This window comes from Sturnus vulgaris, chromosome Z, assembly GCF_052056855.1.
Source record: "Sturnus vulgaris isolate bStuVul1 chromosome Z, bStuVul1.hap1, whole genome shotgun sequence".
NCBI classification, from domain to species: domain Eukaryota; kingdom Metazoa; phylum Chordata; class Aves; order Passeriformes; family Sturnidae; genus Sturnus; species Sturnus vulgaris.
Genome location: NC_142283.1, coordinates 39,280,125 through 39,299,960, shown reverse-complemented (window position 1 = coordinate 39,299,960; position 19,836 = coordinate 39,280,125). Strand labels below are relative to the sequence as shown.

Genomic DNA, 19,836 nt, shown 5'->3' with positions numbered 1-19,836 from the left:
TCTGTCAGTGCCTTAAAAGGAGGCATTTGGACAATGTCCTACATGATGGGATTTAACTTCTGGTCAGCCCTGAAGTGGTGAGGCTATGGGACTAGATGATCATTGTAGGTCCCTGACATCTGGAAATATGCCATTCTAATGCCTGTCAATACCATCAAATAAGTGGTATTTGCCCTCCTTGTATTTATTTTCAGTGACATAAATATTATTTAATGAAAGAAGCTAAAATTTGCATTTCTTAAGAAATCTCATTACAGAAAATGAGAAAATGTAAACGATTCTTCTAGTCCCATGCAATACTGATGGTTCATATGTGTTTTTGTTGTTGTCAGTTGTCCAATATAGTTTTGCTTATACAAATATTTTTGATGTTTGCTTGTTCACATTTTTAAACCATGAGGTTTTTATAGAACATATCACCAAGTATTTTTTGAGAATGAGAACTTTCAGTACATGTATTGTCTGTTCATGTGTATAGTGTCAAGAACACAGAGAAAGGAAACCAGTGTTCTGCTACAATGGCCCTCATTGCATTTTATCATCTTTTCAGCTCTTTGGTGTGATACAACATTATGCTTTGATATTTTCTGATTCTTATACAAAGCATTAATATCTCAGCTTTCAGGGTTTCATAACAGAACTGCTATGGAAATGAATGTATTATGTTCTCAGTATATTTATATATCAAATCTAGGAGAATTTTTGGAGATGCAAATTATTAGAAACTTGCTTAGAATCATGGCTCAGAATGTAGACATAATGGATACCAATGCTGGCACAGAGTGGGATAGTGATAGGGGGGTAGCCTGATTGTTTTACATGTGTCAGTTATTAAATGAGATGCCCATTTGCACATGAAAAAGTCTAACAGCTGGCTAATGTTTTGGGCTGTGCATTGACTTTGTTGGCGGAGTGAGGGATGGTGGTGGAAAAATTTGATCTGATTATCTGAATGTCGGTAGTATTAGATGGCCATTTAGCATCCTCAGAACCTTTGGACTGATCCAGGCTTTTTCAGGTAAGGTCTCTTTTAGATGCACTAGAAGCAGGAAGGATGCTTGCATGCAGGAGACAAACCCGGATCAAATCATGGCAGAGTCCTATGCCCTGCATTTGTTCTTCCCAGGTACTTCTGTTTGTAATCCTGTGGATCTCCACAGTTTCAGAGGGAATTACTATAACGCTAGTGATAGCATTGCAATTAGTGCATGGATAATAGCTAGTCAACTCATAGAAAGCAAAGAAACATTCCCACTATTTTTTGGAGTCCTGAAACCAAATGTCTTCTGACACTTTCTCTTCCAAGCAAATAAACACTTTGCCTCTACTCTGACCTTTTGCTCCTAATTCACCAAATCCTTCTAGAGCTGTCATTGAATTAAATAGTAGTTGAGTATCTGGCTGCCTTCTCTTTCATAGTGAGGAAGTTCTCTACAGCTCCAGTGATATATATAAAGTGACTTATATATCACTCTTTTGTCATGAGAGTTAGCCGTAGAACAATCACTAGGAGTCTGTGCCAGGAGGGAACTGTTAAGTGTCTATCTGGTGATGCTACTCCTCTTGACTGAGTCCCTTATTGTACACAGAAAAAGTCTAGTTTATCAAGTCTACTTCAACTTAACACTGAGTTAAAAGCCCTAGGATTCTGCCTGGTGTTTTTAACTTTTGATTTGGCACTGAAATGGAACAATATGTTACTTGCTCTTATGCAAGAAATACCAAAAATTCTTTTGCTGTATTCTTGTAGTTACCAATCTTGTATTGTGCAATAAACTATAAAAGTATTTTTCAAACAATATGGTAATAATAAAGGCCATATTAATTGGATTCTCAGAGTTTCTTGCTAAATTCATTGTACACAATTTTCAACAGTATATTCATGTGCCAGCAAGTAGAAAAGATTTTTAACAGTTGATGTCTTAACCAAACTTCAGGAATGTGTTTATTGCACAATTTTGCATTTAAGTTTCTGCCACAGATGCGGTTTAGGTGGCATAAACTACTCAAATAGACATTAGAGAGAAAATAACAAGAGAAGAAAAATCAGGAATTGTCAGTTACCTGTCTCATATTCATGAACAAGGGCATATTTAGCTGTACAGAATATTAATAAAATTTAAATATATCCCATACAATACGTAAGACAGGAAGTTGAAAGTGTTCAGAAAATCATGTTTGGGCTCAGTATATGTATGGGCATATCCAAAATTCACCTCTCTATCAAAATATTGGCATTGATAGAACATGAGGCTATATTACTGTGTTTATACACAATTAAGTTAGGCAAATTTAACAAACAAGCTGTGATCACACTTTGCCGTGTTAGTTAGCCACCAGTTGATATCACTAGGAAAACGTTTACCTTGCTAATCAACAGTCATTTTTCAGACTTCTCTTAAAACTTTCCATGAAGCCCTTCACACAAACAATTATCATAAAGGAGAAATTATACTGATAAGTCTCAGAACTACCAGTTTCTGTATGTGGCTTTCCTTAACATTTGTAATTGAAGACACACTAAAATGAGAAAGATTCCCCTTTTGCTATGTTTCATGTTGTTTTGTCAATTGCTGAGTTTACAAGAGTTTTTTTAAGTCAGAGGATGTTATGCCAGTTTTTACACACTTTGATAAAGCCCATTTTGTGCTCAAAACCAACCTTCTGATGTCCCATTGAGAGACTAGATGACCAGCCAGGGATACTCTTTCCATGGAGGCTGACTCTGTTTCCTGCAGTGCAAGGAAGGCAGGTTGGAAGAGCTGTCTGGTCCTACACTTACATGAGTGTGTACCAGCTGAAGGCTGGAGCAAAGCAGTCCCACTGCACTGTCCCCCTCCCTGCCCCCACAGGGTGACACTCCATCTTTCCCATTTCCCATCTGGAGAGGAAGCAGGCCAAAGATGGGCAAGCAGGAAGAGGGCTCTGTGTGAGGAGGCCATCTACACAACAGTTACTGCAGTTGAGCAGTTCCGATTTGGCAGTGTAGCCAATAACGGGGCTTTGCGTGGACCACCCACACTCTTGTAGTTTGTATCTTTAACAAAAAGATATTCCAAGTATTAGATGGAGAAACACCAACTTCAGCATGTGAAGATCAGTTATCAACCCAAGTTAATGCCCTGTGTTGGACTATGACAATGAACATAATAGAAAAGCATGTGGTAGGTTAGATCTGGTTTTGAACAAAAGACAAATTATTTATTTCTTTCTTCAAAAGAAGCATAACACTAAGGTATAAAGGGAGTATAAATAACATCTGATTGTGCTCCTAAGCTCCATGCTATAACTTTCTTGCAATGACATCCTTCAACAAATTAACTACATCATTACTGTTAAGTATTAATTGCACAAAACAGATACACAAAATATATAATGAGCTAGAAAGAGGACAACATTCTTCCATTATGACAAACAATTCTAACAAGAAATGGAAAAAAACCCAATAGATCTAGGCTTACACTGATGGCAACACTGAGAGTTTTTAAGTCCTCTCCTTGAACACATTACATGTGATAAATAATACGCAAAATATTTAAAGAATTTTATTGTTGCTTACAGAAGATACTTAGCAAGCAAGGAGACAGTAGCAATCACTGCCTCATGTCTCATATCCCCATCATTCAATGCAAATTTTTACATTTCATGCAATAATCCTGAGCTTATTTTCAGTAACATTGAAATGTCATCTATGTTAATTACCAAATACATACAGAGCCCAGCTATGGGGTCTATTGTATTATTAAGGCATGAAAAAAGAATAGCAGTTTATAAACTCTGAATGCCACAAATACAGCACAGCAGTTAGAAGGCTCAAAAAAGCTCAGAAAGTACCAGTGATTTCTGCGCAAAGGTCCTCCCAGAACACAACTGAATCATCAGTTCCTGAAAAGGCACAGAATCAGATCCTGTCCTTACTGACATCAGGGAGTTCTGCCATTGCCTTGACTGCTGGACCAAGGTTCAGAGCTATCAGGAGTGACTCAGACTCCTCTTCATATCCCCAAAAAATTGACAAACTTCCTCTCTCTCAAGTCAAGTATTAATTTAAAAAAAAACAATACCTACATATTGTTTTGTTATTTAGTATTTTAAGCCTACGTAAAGGTTCAATTCATTATACAGTATGGCAATTAATAAAAAGCTTTTTCAGAAAAAGCTTATTTGTTAGTCTGATTTATTAGTATGTTAAAAGAAGGGGAAAGTATCATGAAAAGAACCTCTGCCAAGTTTATGTTCTATTTATAAATAATTTTTAGTTTTAAAATTAAAGATTTTGGTAAGCCAAACCAAAGATATGTGATACAGTTCTACTCCATGGTTCAATGGCTCTTCTGAAAGACAAAGAGCACTACAGCCCTGTCCAGTCATCAAGTGAAGAACTCATCCTCTGCATAAGTTGTAAAGGGCTAGCAGTGTCTAGATTGTCCAGTCCTTCACACAGTCTCTATTCTACATTTGAGAAGTTCTTGCAAAATGCCCTTTAGCAAGTCAAGGTATTCCAGTTCAGTTAATTAAGCCATTGAAACCAGGGACAAGTTGCTGGCAAGACTTACTTCATGTATAATTGCATTATGTCCCATTCTGGGAACTAAAATAGCAGATGATCTCCTTTAACTCTGCAACTGCTATTGCCTAGCCTTTGTATAAGTGTTTACCTAGCTGAGCTCAGAGTTTACAAATCCAGTAGCCTTATACTTCATGTACAGGTGGCCCATGGTCTGCCACGGACAGAAGGCTGGTATGTAAGAGGGGTGGACTCTCCAAGACTGCACCCCTTGCAGACACAAGCCAACCCTTTGCAGAGATGGTGCTGTCCAATTCTGTCACTGCAAGGCTCTGAAAACTTTGCAGATGCAAAAAATCTGACTTAACTAATTTCACCTAAAACACCGAGTTATAATATTGAAAAATTGTTTGTCACACTAAAACATTCAGGAAACTCATTACTGTCTCGTTTGAGATTGAAGGAGGAAAAAAAGGTTGTTGATATTAGTTACTGGGTTAGAATTTGCAGGGGTTTTGGTTAATTTCTACTAAGAAATAAGTTAAAGAAGGCTAAGGCTATAAATTGGTACTGTTTCATTTATAAATATTCACTTTATGTCTCTTCTAAAAAACATGTTAAGGAAAAAGGTGGCCAGAAGGATCACACATGTTGTAAATTGTAATTTGGTTGTTAGGCTGTAAAAACCAAAAACATAAGTGAAGTTGAGCACAGTGTAAGAAAAAACCCAGTTTTTAATTAACTTATTTACAAGTTCATAAAATCAACTGAACTGGAGTAGATGTTCTATGTTTGTCACCAATATTTTATTATAACTGGTAACTTGCACACTTTGTAGTAGAACAAAAAGAAATTAAAGTCCACTATATACAGCCTTTGTACAGGCTACTTGACTATACTCAAGGCATAGTGATCATAGCACAACCTAGTCTTCATAATATTTTGTGCACAAAAAGACACCAATCAGACATTATGTGAACATTACAGTGAAATGACATCACAAGTCCAGTGAAAATTCAGCATCATACAAAACATATTGATCTACTGCAAATGACATCCTTTGAAACAATAAGCATTTTTTCAGTAGTAAGTTAACCAGAGTCTGATGCAGAGATTTGTGTTGTTATAAGTCTTTTAAGTGAAGCAACCTCTGCAGATAAGTTTGCTATGCCCTGCTTCAAATAGAGGTTCTCTGACTCAGAGACGTTGTAGATATTGTCTTTTATTTCAACAACTCCAGTTTTGCAACCACTCTGAATTTTAACGTTGAGTTCCTTCTGATGCCAGAGCTCTGGTTTAAGTGACCAGTCTTGGATATTAGTCACTTGAACCGAGAAAGGAGTGTGAGAAGAATGCACCAAGGTTTGCGCACCATGTTTTTCAAGCTCAAAATGTCTTTTTGAGGACATGTCAATAGGTGACGACAATTTCTGTGTTGCATCATAGTCATTATCCATTGCTTCCACTTTAACTTGCATGGCTTTGGCTTTGATTCGAAGCTTATGAGGCAAAGCTGAAGAATTCACCTCTGGAACTTTAACTGTTGCATGAACATTTTTATGTTCAACTGGGGAATGAATTGGACCCTTAGGAACCTGCTGTTCATCTTCTCCATCAGATGACTTTCCAACTACACCATCATCAGTTTCTGACGTTCTCGGGGAATTACTGGAGGACCTATTAACTTGCAAGAGAGGAGGAGAATGTGAGTACACATTAAAGGTAGCTCCCATGTAGTTTGGATATATGGATGCTTTATATGAACCTCTGTCATCTCTTGGCTCTCTCTCTAATTCCATGGGCTCCTGCTTTATAATCTGGAACTTATTTTCAGGACTTCTACAGTTGCTTTGTATACGACTTGGTTGGGTGTGCTCTACAGTTGATGTTTCAGATACATCAGACATTGAGCTTTGAGGAGAATGCTTAATGACAGAAATACAACTGCTACTAACTATAGATGGTTCATGTTCATCTACGAATGAGTTAATATTAGATTTTGAACTCTGATAATCTTGAAAATACACAGTTGTTGAGCTACTGAGTTTCTGTATCTCTTGGGCATAGGCCGCAGAACTAATTAAACCAAACTTTAACTTCAATGAAAGCAGCTCTGCCTTCAAAGTGGCATTCTCTTCTCCCAGTGCAATTAGTTTGTTCTCTAAGACAAGGTCATTCAGTCGTCGCTTTTCACGAGATCTTTTGGCAGCTTCGTTATTTTTCCTCCTTTTCTCCCAATACATTGCATCTTTCTTTTCATCTGGAATGAATTCTCGCTTTCTCCGGCAAGCTGAAGATTTGCTCTTTCCACTACTTGCTTCAGTAAGTAGTATATCTTCATTTGTAGACAATTCTTCAGATACTTCTGCTAAGGTTGACTTAAGTACCATGATTTTGTCCACGTTGCTACTTGTGTCAACAGGTCCGTGCTCCTTTTTAAGGGTCTGCATTTTTCTCAGCTGCATCAGAAACAATTCGTAGAAGATCTACAATAAGCAACAGAGCAAGCTATCTCCCCAGTACTTCTGACTCCACAACTCGATAAATACAGCAATTTTAAATCCACGCACATTCTTCCTTTTCTTTCATAATCTCAGACAGAAGTATCTGTCTAGAACAAATTTTCTTAGCAGATTCAATGGGAATCTTCTCAAAAACCTGAAATAGATAGAGAATTTTATTACTATTTAGGAATTGCTGTTCAAAACACACAAAAGTAGCTACTGACAAATAGTTTAGACAAGACTTTGGTTCATTAAACCTGTTGTAATATGAAGATAGCTCAACAGTGAAACTACTGATATTCTAAATTTCATAACACTTAGAGGTAGCAGATTTAATTCCGAAACAAATATTGTATGATCCAAGGAAGAACCAATTTTAAAATATTTGGGTTTTGACCCTACAGTAATGCTGCCACAGAAGCTTCTATGATATCACTGGCCAAACTAAAACCTTCCAACACTTTAAGCTGCAGGACACAAATCATGTTGATGAGCAGCACTGCAAAGTATCCTGTTCCACATTAAAGCATCTCTTCTGAAAACAGCTGTGACATATGACTTAGAAATGCAATATATTTGGGTTCATGGATTAAAAATAACATAAGCTGATTTAGAGAAGCTGGAGTGCTTTCTATTGTCTTAAAATACCACCATTATCTATTATATCTATTAAGCATTTAATTGCTGCTTTTGAATCCTGTAAAAATATATATACATATATATCTATATAGAAGTGGTTGTATCCATCATATTAATACAAATAGCAAGTTCACACACACAGTTTGGGCAAGTACCTAATGACTAAAAAATATTGACAAAAATTATGTCATTTTCTGGTATCTTACAGAGGAAATCTTAAAATGAGTATGGAAAAATACATTAGAGATATAACATTTAATTAAAAATTTGCATTCGACAAAGAGTCGCATTATGTCAAAGTAAAGTTTAATACCATTGAGGCATATGCACCTCCAGGAAACAGTATTTGCATTGAAGTAAAAGTTTAGACACGAAGTCTTACTATTAACAAAGAAAAACTAGCTTAACCTTTAGCTTCAAACATATTAATCATTAAATTTGAACTTAAGAGTTGAAATTGGCCTTTGTTTCATTTAGTCTCTTTTAATGCAAAAATATTTATTCTCATAAGATCACTTGGTTTTGATCTTAGACACAGCTTCTCAGCATATACATTTTCCACAGTCAGTCATGTTCCTGCTAAAAAGAACATAGTATGCCAAGTGCTTCTATAGAAGTGACTATCAAGTCAGCAATCATTCTTGCCTGTATGACAAAAAAAAATTAAATAATCTGCCACTTCAGATTAATGTCGCTATTTACTGGGAATGTTTTTACAATGACTAATGAAACTAATTTTAACATTATCAGTCGAGAAAGTTATAAAAGAATTAATGAATTGTATTCTGCCAGTTTCTCTTGTCTTTTCCAGAAGGCAAAGTGGAATGAGTGATGTAGTAACAATTAAGCAGGGTCATAAAGACTGAGGTTTCAAGCTGGGTTCTGTTCCATCAAACCATGCCAATTCTTCTGTCATGAAAAAATTAACACACTTAATAGAACAACTAAGTAGAATTTCCTAAAACCCATGGTTAATTACTGACATGTAACTATTTGTCTTTGATAATATAGCCCTAATGAAAAATAGAGTTACACACCACCCACACCAAAGACACCATCTAATATTTTAGTGCAAAAGCAGCACCACAAATTGCCATGTTTGAAAAGAAGAAACATACCTCTAATACACAAAGTTACATAGTTAGACCCTGATCCAAAATTCTAAGTGGAGTCAAAAGGGAGTTTTCTGTCAAGACTGAAGGAGCTGGATCAGGTTTAAAACCAAAAATGAACCCTACAGCAAAGCAACATCTGTTTCTCCAAATTTTCAGTAGTTTGATTTTCTGAAGTAGGTGTATAGACATTTTGTCCATTTCACTGATAGAGGAAATCAACGACTTATATACTGCTTTAAACCTAGTGCAACTCAACACTTAAATTAAAAACTTTAAAACCTTTAGAACAACAAAAAACAAAGACAAGGCCACTTGACCTTTTGTCACATTTGTAGAATATTCAGTGTCTGTGGCATCATTTTACACTAATAGAATACTGGGATTTCATTACATTATATTGTAGAACTGGGAATACACAATTACTGATCCGTAATTGTCTCGATCAACTACAATCACTGTATTCACCTGTACCAGTAGCAGACACCTTCCATGGCACACAGCAGGAAATTGTATCATCTACTGAATACCTATGAAATCATCATTTGTCTCTTAGCATATATCTCAGCCAACTCTCACCTAAGCAAAAAGTGCTCAAAATAACTTTTGTGAAATTTCACATCCTTACCCGTTCAGTTCTTACTGAATTTAACTATACTGGAGAGCCACACTCAAACCCAAATATTTGTTCTCCCAGAAAACACACACTAATATGCCTATCTCATCATTATTATTACTATATATATATATATATATATATGCCATATAGCCTAAAACATCTACACTTACTTGAAGTGGGAGCAACAGCAAGGAAGTACTTATAGAATCATTGGATATTTTAGAAGAACAAAACCATACCTGCAGATTAAATACTTTTTTCCCCCCCTATAATATTCCCAACTTTTATTTTCACATGATATAAAAGCAAAGTCTTGAACAAGACTGTGTCAGGAAAAGAATTTGGACTGTGTCTATCTGTATGGTCCCCAGCTCAAAGCTATCCACTTCAGTTTGTCCTACACTGTGGTCTAGGAGAAATACTAATAATGGTAATAATAATTAGCAAAAACAGTTTTTGATTGTGGGTTTTTTCCTAAATGAATGTCGACTAATTACATAGTTCATCAACATGACCATACTGATGGATAAAAACCTCAATTGTATGTCCAAATATCCACCTGCAAGCCTGACACTGGCAGAGAGTTGCACTTAGCCCAACCAGCTGCAGAGTTCATGTCCCTCATTCCATGGGACATCTGCAGATTGTACACTGGAATGGCCCAATCTGCTCACTGCAGCACTGCTAACTCCTGTTTTGGCCAGCCTCCCTCCTGTACACATTGTTCCTGGCACAAACAGACAGAACGTAAGTAGTATGCAATCTACAGCAAATATAAAGCATGTATCAAAAGGACCATGTTTTTTCATGCAATATTCTACTTTGCTCTCTGGCAGAGTCCATCAGTAAAGCTGTCAAGACAGACATGTAGCCCACTGACATAGTCATATGGGTTTGCTATTTATGCAGTTAGACCTAATGCCATTAGTTTTGTGAATTAACCAAATAACAGAAGATCTTTAACTTTTTCTATATTTCTTGACCACTTTTATTATGGTAACTGGAATTGTGGCTTTACAAACAGGAGCCAAAATCCTTGTTTAGTAATACTTCTCCATGTGGATCAGCCCAATGCTAAGTCTGTAAACAAATTAAATTCCATCTGATGATAATGGCAACATGCCTTCAATGGAACCAGCCATTCCACTTCACTTCACTTGCATTTTGTAATTCCACTGGAAAACATGAGTATTTACACATAAATTAATGAACTGTAATGATTCCTCTGACTACATTTCAAATTCCAATATTTTCCCTTATGATTAATTTTTCAATTGCTTTATCACTCCCTCATAAAGTGTTATAAAACCAACATTTGGTTGGTTGATGTTAATGGCATTGAGTGCCAATTCTACAATGTAATAACACTCGACCCTATTAACTTAATTACAGAGCCAGTCTTGCTCCCACAGCAATTTTGCCATTGACTTCAACAGAAGCAGAATACAATCCCAGATCCAAGTATTAATGAGACTGCTGTGTAGGACTCATGCTATTGAAGCAAAAAATTATGTATGCAAAAATCACAAAAAATTAATTTATCCATAGGACTCAAAAAAATACAGAAGTGACAACATTGCACATTCAAGATTTGATCCTGGGGATTTATGTATTCACAGTGCAATAATTGAAAGGTCTCAAGGCTTGGAGGACAGGGCCACAACCTTGCTTACTTCTGCATAATTTAATTACATAAGTAATTTCTGTTTTAGAGAATGTATGGAGGCCTCCTCATGTACGTAAGCTTCCCCATAGAATAACTGCATCTTTTCATTTATACTTAGCAAAATAATTCATGTTACTTCCAAGCATATTTTTTCAAACATATCCTAGGATAAAATGACTGTTTAATTCTACAGCTCTAGCATTTCGATAGTGATTCTATCAAACTAAATGAAATCCCATTTTGAGCATTGGATGCTCAAACACAGTTCAGTTTTGTATCACTGTGTCTAAAAAAGAACATATACCAGTCCTTAAAAATGGAAGAAAAAGCAGTTATGTATAGCTTCTTCTTCTGGAAAAAAAAAAGTCTCTATCATCACCAATGTTATATGGCACATTCTAGAAAAACAATTGTGATTATCTTAATGTCTCTGCCTATTTTTAGTTGCTGTTGTCCATGTTTGCAGAGGTATCATTAATTATATTACTGCCACCATTCTGCCCCAGTTTATCAATTTTAAAAATCTGTCTGCATACCAGGTAAGCTGCTATAGAAACTATTCATAGATTCAAAATTCACTTGTTTGCATTCCAAATTGTGGAAAACTGAAAGATTCTAAAAACAGTTCCTATCTATCTCAGTACTTTTATGAGGTACAGAAAAAATATCATTCTCATCAGACACATGGGACAGGAAGCTGAGTTTAAGCTCAGGTGATGCACGCACAGCCTCCCTAAACACTGCTGAAAATTTTTGGAGATACTTTACCTCTATACTTTCCACAGACAAAAATTATGCCGTGAAACTCTGCACCTATCATTATCTATCATAATTCTGAAATCCTCTCCAACAGAGAATATTTCCAATCTCCACTGAAATCCTTCAACATACTTCTTGCCCTTTACCTACAACAGTTTGTGAATTCATGTTCCTGTTGAAGAAAAGCTTTAATGCTGGCCATGTTGAAAGAGTGATATCCCTGGGAGAGATTTTGTGGGCCAGAGGGTTTGGACAAAATAGAACAAATGAAGTTAAAACTTTTTGAAACAGCCTAGGTGACTGCATTTTATGCTATGATGGACAGGTTATCCGCAGTCACAAAGGGGAAAAACATTTACAATACAAATATTGCCACCAGATTCTGCTGTTATGTAGTAATGTGCATAAGGATCATTAATATATTACAACAGCATGAAGCAGTGCAGAACTATTGATCCTGTATGCAGTTTCCTTTTCCTACAACTTCATGGACATCTTAAGTGCTTACTGTTTCAGGACCAGTGTGTAATTAGGTCAGTGGAACACTGATGATGATAACTTTGTACAAGATGACCCACTTTTGCTAAAATGTTGATCATATTATTGAAATAAAAAAATAGAATATGTCCACAAAATATATTCCATTGGGCACATCAGAAATCATTTATTATGACACTGTTCAATAAATTTAAGGAAAAAAAACACGTAAGATTGTCATGGAACTCAAAATTATATTGCAAATTCATATTACCCAACTCCAGAAAGCTGATGTCATATGTAATTTTTACAAAAAGCTTTCATTGTTAGAAAAATTACCTAAGTTACTGTTTATCCTAAGAACTACAAATTAACTCATTAAAGTATGGCCTCCTTACCAAAGGTAAATTACTGAAATAAACTTTCTATCTGTGGAGCACAAAACATATGTTAAGGGCAGTTGTTGTTCAGAAAAGGTCAGTGAAACTTTATAAGTGCAAAATTGCCCCACATTTTCTTTCATCTCCTTATGAAGATAGTATGATTCTGCCAGATCTGTTCATTTTTCCCAAAATAAGCTGTTTATTGCTCTGGTTCAAATGGCGAAAAACAAGATCTAAGAATATTACTGATAGCACCAGGAAAAAATGTAAAACTGAAAAGGAAGTAAATATATCTTGGGTAAATATTTAATTCCATATATACATCATATATATATAGTATACACATGTAAATAGGCAATTTAATAATTATCATATCACTTTCCAGTATTTTTACTAAAGCCTCAACAGAAATAACTGTTACTGAAGTTATGGTACTATGACAGTTTGTTCCTCATTTCTATAGCTACTTGACAGCAGGAAGAACTAGACTGTGAAAAGCTATAACTTAATAGCAACCATGTTCTGGAAATACAGTCTCAGGTTTCCCTTAGTTACAAACTATTAAAAAAAAAAGCCCACAAAATCAAATATTAATTATTCTGACAACAAATGGCTTCTATTATTGAACTGTGTTCTTAAAATGCCAACCATGGACCAGACCTTCAGCTGACCTAAATTGATATGGCTCTATTTAAAGGCAGTAGAATTATGTCAATTAATCCCAACTGGTGCTCTAAACATGTGTCTTGTTATATAACAATTGAAGTAAATATATAAAATAAACACAGGCTGTAAAATGTTGTTGTCTACCACGCACAGCAAACAGAGCAGAGAAACAGCAATCTTTAGAGCTCCAATTCTGTGAGATGGTCCAGACCACTGCCCATGCTGAGCATTATTTTCTTTGTTGGGTTGCACTCCACTTGTAAAGAGAAGTCTTGCAGCACTGGCATCTATATTGTCAGCTGTTGTGCAGACACCTCTGTAGCAAAAACTGGTTAATTATTCAAATACTGCAGGACAGACTGAAAATTACACCAAGGTGGAGCAACTCAAGAAAGGGAAAAAAGCCATGTCTTAAATAAGGCATTCCTTCTAATAGAATATATATTTAATATCTATCACAAAATTCAATCTCATGGTATGCTATTTTGGATATGGACCAATTCAACAAGTGAATTAGTGAAAAACACAGGGTATTTAAGGTGGCTTTAGATTTATTTCAGATCTGCCATATAATACAATTCTTTAATAACATTGCTTCTGCCACATTTTTAGTGAAGACCACGTATTCCCTTGTTTACACAATCTTCTTTTTGACAGTCATGCTTATCATCAGTATTAGACAGCTACATTATCTTGTAGCTACCAAAAAAATATTTTCAAACACTGAAAGGTAATGCTTTAGCACTGTAAAATACTAACATGGAAATCAATTGTCATTTGCTTTTAGAATGGACTGCAGGAATTGGCCATCTATTTGCATTTTTTTTCTATTACATAGCCTAAGCACATTTATATCTCATAACTGGCTGTAATGATCATGGCAAGGTCACCTAGAAGAGTCAATTAAGCTGATGAGTCAGATACATTGCTTAACAGTGTGTAATAAGACTCAAACAGAGGATTTTATTGTTCATATTATTGCATCACAGTGATGTTATAACAGCAGCGAGATTGCCGTCTGGAAAAAAACTATTGCATAAGCATAGTTTGCATAACTACTTGTTAAAATAAGTAAATTTAAAATGAGTTAAAGGTTTATTTCATTTAAGAGTTTTATTTCAAGATAAAGGATTGGAAAAAAGCAGCATGGTACTGATATCTTTCTATTTTGACTCTGTATGTTCTCTGTGTCTGTACGTTCTATAAATTTCATTCAAAGCAAGGCAAATACTGTTCTCTCTTAAGATGAGATAATCTGCGTGGAGGTCATATAAGTTCATACTGCCCATGGGAAGATTCTTAGCTTTTTGACACCTTCACATCAGTTTCTTAAAAAACAAAAACAAACTAACAAAAAAAGCCCCTCCCCAAACCTCAAAACAAAATGCAAAACAACCCCCACCAAAACAGCAGAAACTTGAGGCTTTGGATGCATATTCAGGAAGCTGGATATTTCAAGAGCTATTTAAGAGTTCTTAAGAGCACGAACTAAAAATATGAAGTAAATGAAAGGGGAGGCAGAATATTCTGACGTGTACTAGCATTTTAACAGTCAAAGACATCTGTAATGTGAGAACTTTTCTAACAATAAGTGGTAGTGCCAATGTTATTAACGATCCTTATTCAGTAGTCCTTGAACTTGTTGGTATAAATCAGGTTTTTGGGCCAAAACACCAAATCCTTATTCATTCGAGTTTCCCATCAAAGTCAACCTTTTGATTGAATAAGGACCATAAAAGCAATGCACATAGCAATATTTCAAACGAGGCTCTGGATTTAATTAATTACCAAGGAGGGCAAAGATAACTCAAAGTAGGTTACATACACACTGGAGCAAACACAACGAAACTAAGTGCAATCACTCAAGTTACAAGGACAACGAAAAAAACAGGGTTGTTTTTAACACAACAGTAACTCCAAAAGGGCCTCACTGTCAAGGCTGTGCTCGGCCCCAACAATCAAGTACCAGAAAAGTTTATGCAATTACCAAGAATATTACATTTTTTAAATACTTTGCTGCTACTTCCTAAGGCAGGTACAAAGAACATAAAGCCTGTGGCTGGGGTACTCAGTTAGGACGTTTTTGGTCAGAAGCACAGCGATGTTGGTCCAGCCTATTGGAGAACCATTTTAGTAATTATGAAAAAAAAAAAAAATCACCTCATCTTGAAAGGCAAGTTATCGTCAGCAACTTTCAAGCTATGCTACCATCGAGGACACAGCACAAGCTGGCCCCAGAGTACAAAACACGCAGCCACCGCGACGCCGAAGTGACTTGGGGCGGAGGGGGGGGGGGGGGGGGAAGGAAAAAAAAAAAAAAAAATTACAGAATTGGGCAACGATGAATTTTTTTTTTAATTTTTTTTTTTTTTCCCTCCTCCTTATGATGTTGTTACGTAAGAAACGAAAGAAAAGGCTCGTCTCGTGCCTACCTGCGAGGGCCTTTGTCTGGCGATCCCTGCCTGCAGGCGACGGTGGGGCTGGGGGGGGTGATGGGCAGTGGGGTGGGGACGCTCCGCGGGGCGCGGTGCGGGGCCGAGCTGCGGGGAGGCGGCGTCCGCCGCCTCCCCGCAGCTCGGCCCCGCACCGCTCCCCGCCACAAAGGCTGCCCGGCTCGGCTCCCCTACGTGACCGGCGGCGCATGGCCCCGGCCCGCTCGGCCCCGCGCTATCAGCCCGCCGCCCCCCCCCCGCCGCCGCCGCCGCCCCAGCCCAGAACAAAGGGCTGAGGGGGAGCGCCAGCGCCCCCAGCCCTGGCTCGCCCGCCGCCGCCGCCGCCGCGCCCCGCCGGGGGAAAAGGAGGCAGCGGCGACCCCCGCGAGCAGAAGGGTGGGCGAGGAGGAAGCGCCGGGCTCGGCGCAGCCCCCCCTCCGCCGGGGCTGTCACACTGACCTACTACCGGCGGCCGCCCCCGGAGCCCGCGGCTCCGCTGCCCCACGGGGGCCGGCGGCACCTGGCCCCCAGCCCGCCGCGGCCGTCAAGGCACGGCCGGGACGGTTCTCCCCTCCAGCGCGGCTGAGATGTCCTGTAAACGCCCTTCTTCCTTAAATTAAGACGTTCCCGTTTGTTTCGGGTTGTTGTTTTGCTTCTTGGTTTGTTGTTTGGGGTTTTTTTTAAATTTATTTATTATTTTTCTTTATTTTTTTTTTCCACTGAAAGCCCGTACCGGAGAGATGGCACGGTGTCTGGGCGAAACGCCTTCCCTAAAAAAAAAATACAGCCTTGATCTAAAACGCCTCCGAAGGCGTAGAGTTAAAAATCCGAGCAAATGCCTCGAACGTCTTACACACGCACGGCTCTGGAGAAAAGACCAGAAATAGCACATGAAGCCACAATTGCTAAAACGCGAAGAGGCTAAATATAGACCCAACACAAATCTCGTTTTAAGGCACCCGGCACGCAGCCGGCGAGCGCGCCTCGCCTCCCCACTTACCCAGTTGTCTACTTCCCTTAATAAACACACTTTAACAAAACCTGTTACAGTTACGGATTCGGGGGTCTTTTTTTTTTTTTTTTTCGGGGCGAGATTGTCCTAGTTTCTTTGTAGGGAGATTATAAAATCGCATAATTAGCTCCCTCTTCCCAGCCCGGCTGCCAGCAAATTTTGTGGTTACATAATGCAACATTTCCAGGAACTATTATGCGATCGGTCCCGCAGCGCCTAAAAAACAGCGACAAAAAGTGACGGAAAGGGCTGGCTGAGACAAGCGCAGCCCCAGTCCCGGGCCGCTGCCATCGATCCCGACTGCCCGCGGGCAACATGCCCCTACGCCGCCCGAGAGAGGGCTGGGTCCGGCCGCCGGGCTCCGGCAGCAACTCCCGGTGGTTTCGTGGCCGAGGCACGGCTAATGCTGCCCGGGACCCAGCCCTCCGCCCCGCACGGCGTCCGCCGCGGCAGCTCCGCTCCCCACCGGCACATTATGCAATGCGGGAGAGCCGCTCCGGCGGCGCTGCCCGGGGCTCGCTGCGCGGACACGCGGGGAGCAGCGCGGCACGCCAGGAGCAAACACGCCCCGACAGGGAGAGCCGTCGGCCGGCATCTCCCGGGCTGCCTCCCGCGCCACCACCCACCCCTCCGCCGAGCCGCCCGCCGCGCAGAGCGGGGCCGCCGACGGACCTTTCCCCTCCCGGCGGCAGCCGGAGCCGGCTGGGCTTCCCTTAAGCAACAGCCGACCCCCGCCCGAAGGTACAGCGCAGCACCGGGCGGGCGCCCCAACTTTGTACGCGCGCCGTCCTTCCTTACCTGCAGCGCAGCGCGGAGCGCCGAGCATTCCCCACCTCGCGCCGGTGCTGGGGCTCGGCGGGCGGCGGAGCGGAGCGGTGCGGGCGCGGTGCGGTGCCGCGCCGTGCGGGCGGCGGCGGAGCGGCGGGCGGGAGCGCGCGGCGGCGGCGCGGAGGGATGTGTGTTAGTAGGTCAGGGCTGCGCGGCGCGGGGCTCATAGCCCGCATGCCGGCCGCGCCGCGCCGTGACTGGCGGCCACCACCGTCCAATCGGCGCCGGGCGCTGCCGCTGACCCACCAATGGTAGCGCTCGAGGGCGGGGCGGGGCGGGGCGCGGGGCGGGGCGCCGTACAGTAGGTCTGTGTGCTGCGATTGCATAACCGCCGGCGGGGGCGGGGGGGCGGCGCGGGGGGTGCCCGCGCTTACGTAACCGGCGCGGCGGCAGCGCGCTGGGGGGCGCTCGCCCCGCGCAGTCTCCGCCCGCTGGGGCGCGGCGCCTCCGCTCCCGGCGCGGCGGGGCCCGAGCGCCGCCTCCCCGCCCCGCGCTGCCGCCTCGGTTCCCGCCGGGGTGCGCGGCGTTACGGGGGTGTGTCTGCGCGGGAACCGATCCCTCGCACCCGCCGTCTCCGCGCGATCGAACAAGGACGAGGGAGCCGCGCTCCCGAGGCGCGTACCCGCCGCCTGGCCGCGCGCACGGATCCGCCGGCGGATCGCGCTGCGGCTGCTGTCACTCGCGGGCAGCAGTCGTGATAATCGTAAAAGGACGAGGAGGAGGGAAGTGGCAAGGGGAAAGGAGCCCGCTGGCGGCCCTGCCCGCCCGCCCCCTCGCCCTGGGCTCCGCGGGCGCCAAGGTTCGTCCGCCCTCGTTCGTGGCCGTCAAGGCTGAAGGATTTCGGTGGTGTTGCTTCATGTCCGCCCTCGCCTCTGAGCCGGCAGCGCTGAAGCGCTGCGCAGAAGCGGGGACGCACTTTGGAGAAGCTCGGTCCCGCTGGCCCTCCCGGGCGATGCCCGCCAGCAGCCCCCCGTCCCCGCACCCCGAGCCTTGGCTCCTAGGGAGCGGAGATGCCGCGGAGAGTCTGGTGCTGTTTGCCCCCTGTTTAACCTCCGTTTTAGAAAGTGACGCATGGCCAACAAGAAATCCAGTTGTCATCCCAGAATGGGTTTGAATGCACGTTTGATTAGGTGTGAGATGTGTATCTTCCTCCTTTTTATCCTCAGAGAAGGTTTGTATCTCCATCTCTTTTTTTTTTTTTTTCTTTCAGAAGTAAAATTTATGGAGACAACAGAAAATTTTCTTTATTAAATCCTAGTTCCAGAACATAAATGATTCCTGATTTCATTCTGTTAAACACTTGCCGAAATAGTATAGTCCTCATCAACATTATCCTGGTATATTACTCTGTCATCCTGTATTTATATGTCAACAGAGATAGCCCTCTGGAGTAAAGCAAACCAAACAGAAAGCAAATTCGGAGTACTTTTTGGTTATCTCAGCCCTCAATCTTTTATCATATGTACCCATAATATCCTCCCACAATAAAATTTAAGTGCATTGAATCCATTTCTATCTATCTCCCTGGATTATTTAATGTGAAAGGTCAAATAACCTTTACTCACATTGGTTTTACCCGTCTTCCTTTCCTATTTCTAATATCTAGCGTATGTAGCCTTGTTAAGGGTAACAGACTGTGGAGCCCACCATGACAGAAAGGGGACTCAAAAGCAGCCCGAATCTGAGATCAACCACTGCCTCCACCTGGAGGCTGCACAGTCAGGGTTTTTTTCCCATGCTTCCACTTGCCAGTGGATAACAGACATGCAGAGACAGTTGGCATGCTACTGGAAATGTCAGACATAAGATCCAGCAATAAGCTTGAAGACCTGCTTGCTCATAAATAATGGTGGCTTACTTAAGTTCTTAGGCACACTGAAGAACCTATGTGAGGAATCTTGCACAGCACGCATTATGTCCCACACATATTGTACCAGTCCAGTGCACTGAGTTCTCAGGACTGTCAAAAGCCAAAGTAAATCCTGAAACTTCAGGCAGTTTTTAAAATTGAATGGTACATGTTGTTTTTACCATTAGATAAATGGTTTCTGGTGAATCCTAGGCATGCATTTTTAACAACTTTAAGTCTCATATCTAGAAAAAAAGGAAAAAAAAAAGTAGTTCAAATTCGCCTTCATGACTCAGGTTCTTGAAATTCTAGAATTCTAGAAAGAAGTCTCCGAGGCAAATAATATCCTTCCTATGTGGGTGGACAGTCTTGGAAATAATATT

General features: G+C 40.9%; 1 protein-coding gene across 2 annotated transcripts; it reads right to left on the bottom strand.

The window, feature by feature from the left end:
* Positions 1 to 5,223: 5,223 nt before the first annotated feature.
* Positions 5,224 to 17,787, bottom strand: NFIL3 (nuclear factor, interleukin 3 regulated). 2 transcript variants are annotated; one of them, XM_014869181.2, is made up of 2 exons: positions 17,575 to 17,787; positions 5,224 to 7,165 (listed from the first exon to the last, which is right to left on the bottom strand). In XM_014869181.2, exon 2 carries the CDS (start codon positions 6,970 to 6,972, stop codon positions 5,599 to 5,601), a length of 1,374 nt encoding a protein of 457 aa, XP_014724667.1. In that variant the 5' UTR covers positions 6,973 to 7,165; positions 17,575 to 17,787; the 3' UTR covers positions 5,224 to 5,598. The 2 variants fall into 2 exon arrangements, with proteins under 2 accessions (XP_014724667.1, XP_088012954.1); XM_088156828.1 differs by lacking the exon at positions 17,575 to 17,787 and adding an exon at positions 15,765 to 15,828.
* Between the last annotated feature and the right edge of the window lie 2,049 nt (positions 17,788 to 19,836).